Source organism: Babylonia areolata, chromosome 10 (assembly GCF_041734735.1).
Source record: "Babylonia areolata isolate BAREFJ2019XMU chromosome 10, ASM4173473v1, whole genome shotgun sequence".
NCBI lineage: Eukaryota > Metazoa > Mollusca > Gastropoda > Neogastropoda > Buccinidae > Babylonia > Babylonia areolata.
This window is the reverse complement of record NC_134885.1, coordinates 39425693-39436087: the sequence shown is the minus strand read 5'-3', so window position 1 is coordinate 39436087 and position 10395 is coordinate 39425693. Positions and strand designations below refer to the sequence as shown.

Here is a 10395-nt window from a genome sequence, read left to right as displayed (position 1 = left end):
GTACCTTTTATTATACAAAGAGCAGAGTGTTCTTGGTATTGCTCATCGGTCTTCTGAGCAGAAGTGGGTACCTTTGATATTCCAAGAGCAGAAGACATTAATGTTCTTGCTTATTGTTTACCAGAACAGAATAAATTAACATCCCGCCCAAAACGTTACTGTTATTAGTCTCTAAATAGATTGTTACCACGTAATAATCTCTGCAAGTCCTAACGATATAACACAAAGATTTGTTGTTGTTGTTGCTGTTTTAGTCCCTTCGGATCAGTGATGTGGATTATGATGTGAAGATTCGCTCTCACGAAAAAAAAAAAAAAAAATCTTGGTCTCGACTGGCAGCAAAGCACGCGACAGCATTCTTTTAACCATGTTGTTGCTCTACCCAAAAATAATCCTCCATAATAATCCTGCCCCCAAGTTCACGTTGCAAAAAAAAAAAAAAAAAAAAAAAGTTCGTTTAATAAATAACATGAACACTTGAAGACTTCCAGGCCGCAGGGTGGGGGAAGGGAGGGGGGTGGGGTGGGAGAGGGGCGTGTCGACATCAATCATTATCCCATCGTCGTCGTCGTCATCGTCAGCATGGTCGTCGTTGATGTCGTCGTCGTCGTCGTCGTTGTCGTCACAGGCCTGTGCTCCAGACACTGACATGGCTGGAGCTGCCACAGATCTGCTTGGCGTTACCGCGACAGGCGACGTTACAGTCTGCTGAAGTGGCCTGGAAACTGGATTCTCCGGTGCTGTTGCTGCACGTGCAGCGGAAGCCGTTCGCCAGTCCGGCGTACTTGTACTTCCGGTAGTAGCACCTGCATGGGCGGACAGACAGAGAGACAGTGAGAGGGATGCCAAAGTAATTAGACTGTGGTGATAATTATGTCTGTGGTGGTGCTGTTGTTCTGAAATTTCTCGTGTTTTCCGTGGACTGTTGTTGACTTGTCTTCTTGGAGAATACCTCTATACACTAATTGTTGTCTTCTTCTTCTACTACTACTTCTCCCCTTCTTCTTCTTCTTTTCCTCCTCCTCTTCCTTCTCCTCTCCTCCTCCTCCTTCTTCCTCTTCCTCTTCTTTTTGTCTCCCTTTCTAATAATTATTTGGATGTTCAGGATGATGTCCCCGTCTACCCCCAAACAAAAGGACTGATTTGGGTGTTTCCTTTTCGTTTGTTTGTTTGCTTGCTTGCTTGCTTGTATGTTTGTTATAATTGTTAAGCTAATATCCTGATTTAGAATCCTTCCAGCATTTCTTTTCTCATCATACAGCACCCCCCACCCCACCCCCATCCCCACTCCCCTCCACCACCACCCACCCCCTTCAAAAAAACCGATGACACCCGGATTAATAATCGTCACAGCATGCGACGGCGCAATAGCCGAATGGTTAAAGCGTTGGACTTTCAATCTGAGGGTCCCGGGTTCGAATCACGGTGACGGCGCCTGGTGGGTAAAGGGTGGAGATTCTTACGATCTCCCAGGTCAACATATGTGCAGACCTGCCAGTGCCTGAACCCCCTTCGTGTGTTTACGCAAGCAGAAGATCAACTACGCACGTTAAAGATCCTGTAATCCATGTCAGCGTTCGGTGGGTTATGGAAACAAGAACATACCCGGCATGCACACCCCCGAAAGCGGAGTATGGCTGCCTACATGGCGGGTTAAAAACGGTCATACACGTAAAAGCCCACTCGCGTATATACGAGTCAACGTGGGAGTTGCAGCCCACGAACGCAGAAGAAGAAGAAGAAGTCACAGCATGCTTTTGTTTTTTCGTCCTTAACATAGGGCATTGGAACCCAAGACTTTCTAGGCATGTTCTTCGCCCCGCCTCCCCCCCCCCCCCCAATCTCCCCCCCCCCGCCCCCCGCCCCCGCCCCCCCCCCCCCGGTCCCCCCGCCCCCACCCCAACGCCTCCCTCCCCTCCTCCTTATCCCCTCGGTATCCTCGCAGCATGTTTACTTCCTTCATTACAGAAGTAAATGACCTGTCCTACACACACACACACACACACACACACACACACACACACACACACACACACAGAGCTGACCTGTCCAGACAAAAGCCCACAGTCATGGTCTTGAAGAAGATGACCGCTTCATTGGCCAGAAGGACATGCGAGACGCGGTCATACTTTAGCGCATAGCACCCCTTATCCTCCGGTTTTGTCCCTGCAAGGGTTAAAAACACAGCCACACACCTTTATTTTCTTCTGTCAATATTTGATTATTGATATATATTTTTTTTTTTTTTTTGTTCTTGTTTTTGCCTAATCCCGCTTCCCCCGTCCCGCCTCTCACACACACCCTTCCAATATTATGTTTTTTCTTTCTCCAATCACTGACACTCACCCTCTCCATTTCAGGTTTTGTACTCTATATTTTCCACATTCTGTTCTCTGTCTGTCTGTCTCTCCCTCTCTTCCTTTCTTAGTCCCCTCCCCCTTGCCCCCCCCCTCCCCTCCACCTCAACCACCACCACCACCCCTTTTCATTCGAATATACAGAAATGTCGATTTCTAATTAATAAGAACAATCATCATTATGATAGAAATGGCTATAATCCAAATGATAATAATAATATCATTTATTTTCAGTCTAATATCACCATCTTAGATGAACAGACTATAAATAAACAAACTAACATAAACTAACTCTTCTGTCATTCCTGCTCTGTGGTCATGTCAAATGGCTGGTAGATGTGGAATGTTGGCCTATAGGTAACGCGTCCACCAAGAACGCGTCCAGAACAAAAATACGAAATAATGGGTGGCGTCCTCTGCGTAGCGACGCGCTCTCCCTGGGGAGAGCAGCCCGAATTTCACACAGAGAAATCTGAGCCCACTGGTACGAATCCCACAGTCGCCAATATTTTCTCCCCCTCCATCAGACCTTGAGTGGTGGTCTGGACGCTAGTCATTCGAATGAGACGATAAACCGAGGTTCCGTGTGTAGCATACACTTAGCGAACGTAAAACAAAGAACCTAAGGCAACAAAAGGGTTGTCCCTGGCAAAATTCTGGAGAAAAATCCACTTCGATAGGAAAAACAAATAGAATTGCTGGCAGAACAAAAATACGAAATAATGGGTGGTGTCCTCTGCGTAGCGACGCGCTCTCCCTGGGGAGATCAGCCCGAATTTCACACAGAGAAATCTGTTGTGACAAAAGAGTAATACAATAAGGACATAGCCCGGAGCTTCCTGTTTTCAGGAAGTGTCTGGGTTTTTTTCCAATGTAACCTTTTATTTTCCTGTGTCCTAGATGAATCAGTAGCATTAGCAGCGTTGACTTGAAGTTGTGTACCTTGTGCACTGGAGAGAGTCACTACTCTTTATTCTTTGTTAAGCCACACACCTTTAATTTCTGTACCCAGTCATACGGAGGTGGACTGATACAATAAAGTACAATATAATACAATGCAATACAATACCACACCATACCACACCATATAAATTACAACACAATATATCTTAACATAACACAATTCAGCTTAGTACAGTAAAACGTAATACCATACAACTCAACATAATACAACTCAGTACAATGCAATAAAGCATAATACCACACAACTTAATACAACTCAGTACAATACAACACCACGCAACATAACTCAGTACAACACCACACCACACCACACAATATAACTTAATACAACACAACACCACTAACATCTAATAGTGGTGGAGAGATGTTAGTGGTGTTGTGTGTTGTGTTATATTGTGTTATGTTCATCACCACTAACATCTAGTAGTGGTGATGAACATAACACAATATAACACAACACACAACACCACTAACATCTAGTAGTGGTGATGAACACAACACAATATAACTCAATACAACACAACACAACACCACTAACATCTAGTAGTGGTGATGAACACAACACAATATAACTCAACACAACACCACACCACTAACATCTAGTAGTGGTGATGAACACAACACAATATAACACAACACAACACCACTAACATCTAGTAGTGGTGATGAACACAACACAATATAACTTAATACAACACAACACCACACCACTAACATCTAGTAGTGGTGATGAACACAACACAATATCACTCAACACAACACCACACCACTAACACCTAGGAGTGGTGATGACTTACTTCCAACAGGAGATGTGAACCTTTTACATGTCACCTTGTACTCTTTATGTTCAATGTATCCAGGGTTGCTCCAGTCTACAGATCCTTGTCCCTGACCACAGCCACATTTCGTCATAATCATAGTGATAATCATTGTCATCAACATCGTCGTCGTCATAACCATAATGATTAGTTTCATCATCACCTATTTCATAAACGTCATCTCAGCAACTGTCAACCGCCATCATTATTAGTAATTCTGTCGTTATCATTGTAATCATCATCGGGAAGATTACAACAGTAATCATCACGACCACCACTCAGCATCATCATTATTATCGTCGTCGTCGTCGTCACCATGTGTTTTGTGTGTGCGAGACTCGTCTGTCAAAGTTGTTGGTAGACCTATTCCAAACATAATGGCATTCTAAACTCATACAATAATCCATCCTTTCCCTGATGAAGAAATTTTGAGACTCGAGGGGGAAATAATAAGGATTATTTAACGAATGGGGGCCCTTGGAAACTTCTCGAACTTTCCACTGCTAAGTATCGCCTTGAGAGTTCTGCGAACGCTCAGTGTGATAAGAACTGAGTGGGTGGATTAACTCGTTGACAATTCCTCATATATATATATATGATCGTCAGGACAGTGCTGTTCAAATACCGGTGTGTTGGGGTATTTGGGGGTGGAGGAGGTAGGGGTGTGTGTGTGTGTGTGTGTGTTCTCTTATGACATGCGCAACATTTTGTTGTGTGTAATAATCTATCAAACACCGATCTCTGTCTGTCTGTCTCTGTCTCCGTCTCTCTCAGACTGAAAGAATAGACTATGTTTAAAACTTTAATCCTTGAATTAAAAAAAAACAAAACATTTAGAGTTCGGAGCTCTCTCTCTCACGAACATACATACACACACGCACTCACGCACGCACACACAGATTGAGAGAGAAAGGCACACACAAACACACACATACACACACACACACACACACACACACACACACACACACACACACACACACACACACACACACACACACAACACAACACAACACAACACACTGCTTACATCGGGTGTAGCGATGCCAGGACAACTCGGGGTGGTCGGCTTTTCAGCAATGCCCTGAACAACACCACCACCATAAAGAAAGACATTGAAACACACACAATACTCATCTTTACTCCTTACAAAAAAAACAAACAAACAAAAAAACCCACTTGTGAGTGTAATTGAACAGTGTGTGCACAGTTTGATGTAGCAGCTTATTTTATAACTGAATTGTGGGGTCGTGTGGTGAGTTAACTACTGTACTGCATTGTGTTGTTGCATTGGATTGCATTACATTCCATTGCATTGCATTGCATTCCATCGTATTGCATTGCTCTGTTGAACTGTACTGCTCGAGTTGAACGACTGACACAGTTCAGGAGAAACAAGCTCAAGCCAACATGCCTTCTGCTGTTGGTGACAATGGCTTTTTGTTTGAAGGAACGGAGTTCGGACGGGCACAATAGCCGAGTGGTTGAAACGGTTGGACTTTCAATCTGAGGGTCCCGGGTTTGAATCTCGGTAACGGTGCCAGGTGGGTAAAGGGTGGAGATTTTTCAGATCGCCAAAGTAGTATGGAGCACAGCAGGACGGATGAGGGTTAGATACAATGTGATAACTAAACTCTGCGAAAGAGAGAATTTTTTTTAAAAGGAAAGATATCCATCTGCAAGCACTGATTATGAAGACCGGGTTACTTTATCATGACAAGCATTTTGTTTATTTGTTGTTTTTTGGTGTGTGTGTGTGTGTGTGTGTGTAGGAAGGAATTTTTGTTTAATGTCCCGTCACACATATCGGTGATTGAAGACATTTTGTAAAAGTATTTATGAATACATCTGAGTATTATCGGTTAGAAGGGGTGGGAGATGTGGATGAATGGAGGGTTTGGGGAAACTGGGCAAATGAGGGTAAAAATGTGGGTGAAATTTGAAAGAAAAACAAAACAAACAAACAAACAAACAAACAAAAAAAACCCTCTAAATACAGTTACAGGAAATTACTTAAAGGACTTCGTAAAAGAGAAGTCGTTAAACTGACAAGCGAAACAACTGATAATGAATGCAAAAAGTCAAAAACATCAACGTTCTCAGTCACTTGTGAAGACACACTTTCGTGTACAAAAGGCTTCATCAAGCTACAGTGAAAAATTATATGCTCAATTGTCAGGTTATTAAAGCATATACACTTGACATTAGAACAATACTTGGTCCGTAATGAATTTGATAATAGTCTGAGAGCTAAGCTCAGAATTGGTCTGCGAATCGGACCAAAGTCTGAGAGAGTCCACTGACGAGGTTTTAGACTTGAATTCAAGCACCTATAAAAGTCTCTTTCTAGTATATTGCTTATTTCCTTGTATGACAATGGGCAATATACTTTTATACTATCTATATGATTTTTTGCTCCCCTTTTTGCTGCCCTATCTGCTTGGTCGTTATAACGGAATCCAGTGTGGGATGGTATCCAACAAAAATCAACATTTGTACCCTTCACAAATAGGGAGTGCAATAAATACCTAATTTCAAAAAATAAATCTTCTCTTTGATTATTCTCAAAAAGGAGCAAACCTTTTAAGACAGATTGAGAATCAACACAAAATAGGATATTACTTATTATGACTGGTATATCAACAAGATGATTTAAAGCCATAAGGATGGCCACCAATTCAGCTGTAAAAATTGAATGTCCCTTACCTAAATAATATGATTTTTCTGTTTTTAGGTCAGGAATGACAAAAGCAGATCCTGCACTGCTATCATCCAGGACCGAGCCATCAGTGTAAACTTTTAAATGATAATCAAAATTTTCTTCTAATTCAATTCTGACAGATGCTGCTATTATATGTGGAGATTCTCCTTTTGTTGTGTCAGAAGCACATATGTTGACGTTTGCTTTTGTTAACTCCCAGGGAGGGACAAGTGGCACCAGAACACGAGGTGCCATATCATGCAAATCAATGTCTGAAGAATTTAAAATATCTGACACATATGTGCGAATGGTTTGTAGATTTGAATTATTTTGTGCATTTTTTGGAAAATCAATATCAGACCTAATATTTAATTCCTCAAAATCATCCACTGCTGTACATCTCACAATATATTTAGCAGAACTTAATTTTCTGATTTCATCTAGTGGTAGAAAACCCGCAAGCTTATAGGCTTCTGAGGTCTTAGTATGCACAGGTACCCCTAAAGTCAGTTTCACAGCTTTACTGTCAATTATTCGCAGCTTCTTTAGGAACGTCGGCGGGGCAGAAAAGAAAATTTCTTGACCGTAGGTCAATCTTGATCTTACGAGAGATGTCGCTAAATGTAAAAGAATTTTGGAGTCTTGTCCCCAAGGAGAGTGACTTACAATTTTTAAGAAATTTAAACTTTTAACTGCTTTAGTCACCATTGAATCAATGTGTTTCTTCCAGTTTAGTTTTGAAGTAAATAGGATCCCAAGAAATTTGATTTCCGACTTGAAAAATATTTCACGTCCTAAAAAAAAACGTGGTAGTTTGCTGGGATTATAACCATTATTAAAGAGGATCAAATGTGTTTTTTCTACAGAAAACTCAAAACCATTCAAATCTACAAACCATTCGCACATATGTGTCAGATATTTTAAATTCTTCAGACATTGATTTGCATGATATGGCACCTCGTGTGTGTGTGTGTGTGTGTGCGTGCGTGTTTTGTTGTTGTTGTTGTTGGGGTGTGTGTGTGTGTGTGTGTGTGTGTGTGTGTGTGTGTGTGCGCGCGTGCGTGTTTTGTTGTTGTTGTTGTTTTGTTGTTGTTTTTAATACTATTTCCTATTTAATGTTATGATTCCAAATCTTGTCATTTGCCTTTTTTTCGGAGTTCGTTTGTTTGTTTATTTGTTTGTTTGTGTTTATATATGTGTGTGTAATTTCTATGAGGCTTTTTTGTTTGTTTTTGTCGGTTCTGTTTGTTTTGTTGTTGTTTTTGTTTTCTCTACACATGTATGCATCATAAAAGTGAATTTTAAAGAATATGGAAAAGAAAGAAATAAACACTACACTCTTCACAGCTTCGATGGTTAGTTCATTAAATTTTATAGTATGTTCATACAAGACAGTCATTGTTATTTTAGACTTGAGTTAACTCGGAATAAAATATACGATTCATACTCGTCATAATTATATATATATATATATATATATATATATATATATATATATATATATATAAATGAAGGTACACTCTCTTCGGCACCAACAGGGGAATCTATGAAATGCTGGTTTGTTCGTTAATTCATTTACAGTCTGTTCATTAACGTCAGTGATTTTAGACTCCAGTTATATCAAAACAGAAAAAGTGATTTATACTTGCATTGTCTTAAACATAATCATGTGGACACACCCTTCGGGTACACCCACTGGGGAGTCCATAGAATGCTGGTTCATTGGTCAGTTCGTGTATAGTCTGTTCATAATTATAAGCTACTGATTTCAGACTCTGATTAATCTAAAACAAATTAAGAATATCCTGTCATGATTTAGCAATAGAAAAAGGCCGATATTTCAACATTCCAAAAGAAAGGAGACTATGTTTACAATGTCAAACAATAGAGGATGAATTTCATTTCTTAGATGACTGCGAATTATACAAAGAAATTATAACAGAATTTATACAAAAAATTCAATATTGCATCCCAAATGTTATTAAACCCAGCCAGCTAATACTGGAAGACAAAGTTGTGGGACTGTTTGGGAAATTTGTCAGTAACTGCTGTCAAAAACGCCATAGCGTGCAGGAGTGATTCAATGTCTTGTTCAATATTTATCTATATCTAAAATAGGCCTAAAATGTGTACAGCAGTAAAATTGTTCGAAACACAACCTTTATACTTCTTTACCATGTCTTAGTCAGTTGTGAATCCAATAAAGGTCGCAACGCTGTGACTTTCGACACTCGGAACATTGACAACAGAATGGTGTCTAGAGGGAGAGTACCCATTTTTGTCAGACCTGGTGTGGCCCTAGTTACGTCCCCTGGATAGGCCTACCGGTTGTTCCCGCAGTGGCATTGACTATCTCCCCTTGGAACCTGACCTGAGGCAAGGTGTGTGACCCTCAGCCAACACAGGTGAAACCAACCGGGAAAGGAGTATTCGTGGCGTTTATTGATCTTCGAAATTCGTCCACCTCGTGCCTCGTGATTCCCTTGGAGTTTTGATATAATCTATGTCACTGTCTGGCTGGATAATACACTGGTTGAATGACCTGCGCAGACCTGTACATATTTCTACCCAAAATGTTCACATGCTGAAAGACTGGATTTTTTTTTCAATATATATATATACACACACACAAACACACACACACACATATATATATATATATATATATATATATATATATATATATATATATATATATATATATATATGTATATATCAAATTCCGTAATATTTACAGTGAATCCTTTCTTCTTCTTCTTCTATGTTCGTGGGCTGCAACTCTCACGTTCACTCGTAAGTACACGAGTTGGCTTTTACGTGTATGACCGTTTTTACCCCGCCTTAAGCAGCCATACTCCGTTTTCGGGGGTGTGATTGCTGGGTATATTCTTGTTTCCATAACCCACCGAACGCTGACATGGATTACAGGATCTTTAACGTGCGTATTTGACCTGCATGCGAATACACACGAAGGGGGTTCAGGCACTAGCAGGTCTGCACGTATGTTGACCTGGGAGATCGGAAAAATCTCCACCCTTTACCCACCAGGCGCCGTTACCGAGATGCGAACCCGGGACCCTCAGATTGAAAGTCCAACGCTTTAACCATTCGGCTGTTGCGCCTGTCGAATTGTTTCTGAATATTCATACTTTGTTTTGATAAACACTTACGAAACACATGGTATTACGAAGTGTTACAGTTTCGACGGTGATATGAATTTCGATAACTAGTCTCTGAGAAAATCAATATTTGTGAGATGATGTCGATTTCAAGGAAGAAAATATTTTAAAGCTTGAAGATTACAATCAAGGTTTTTCCTTCTAAGTGAAGCTTAATTAACCCATGTTACGAATGCAAGATTGTCACCCTTGGAAAAGACTAACAAATTTAGACTTGAAATGATTTTGTTTAAAAGGAACAATCCGAGATGGACCTAGAAACCAAGAATTCCCTTATTTGGTCTACTTACCGATCCAGTCTTTCAAAGACCAGTAATCAGAAGAAAAAAATTGAAGGGACTGCACGTCCAGCACTCGTTACTTTCACTTTCAGTTTC

General features: G+C 40.6%; 1 protein-coding gene across 1 annotated transcript in view; it reads right to left on the bottom strand.

Annotated features, from left to right (window-relative positions):
* Positions 1–440: 440 nt before the first annotated feature.
* LOC143286585 (cell surface hyaluronidase CEMIP2-like) overlaps positions 441–10395 on the bottom strand; it is a 68948-nt gene continuing 58993 nt past the window's right edge. Inside the window, exons 25-28 of the mRNA XM_076594209.1 lie at positions 5169–5222; positions 4118–4208; positions 2046–2166; positions 441–806 (exon numbers count right to left, since the gene is read on the bottom strand). Of these exons, the coding sequence (XP_076450324.1) occupies positions 623–806; positions 2046–2166; positions 4118–4208; positions 5169–5222 (450 nt within the window). The 3' untranslated portion in view covers positions 441–622. The remainder of the gene's footprint in view (positions 807–2045; positions 2167–4117; positions 4209–5168; positions 5223–10395) is intronic.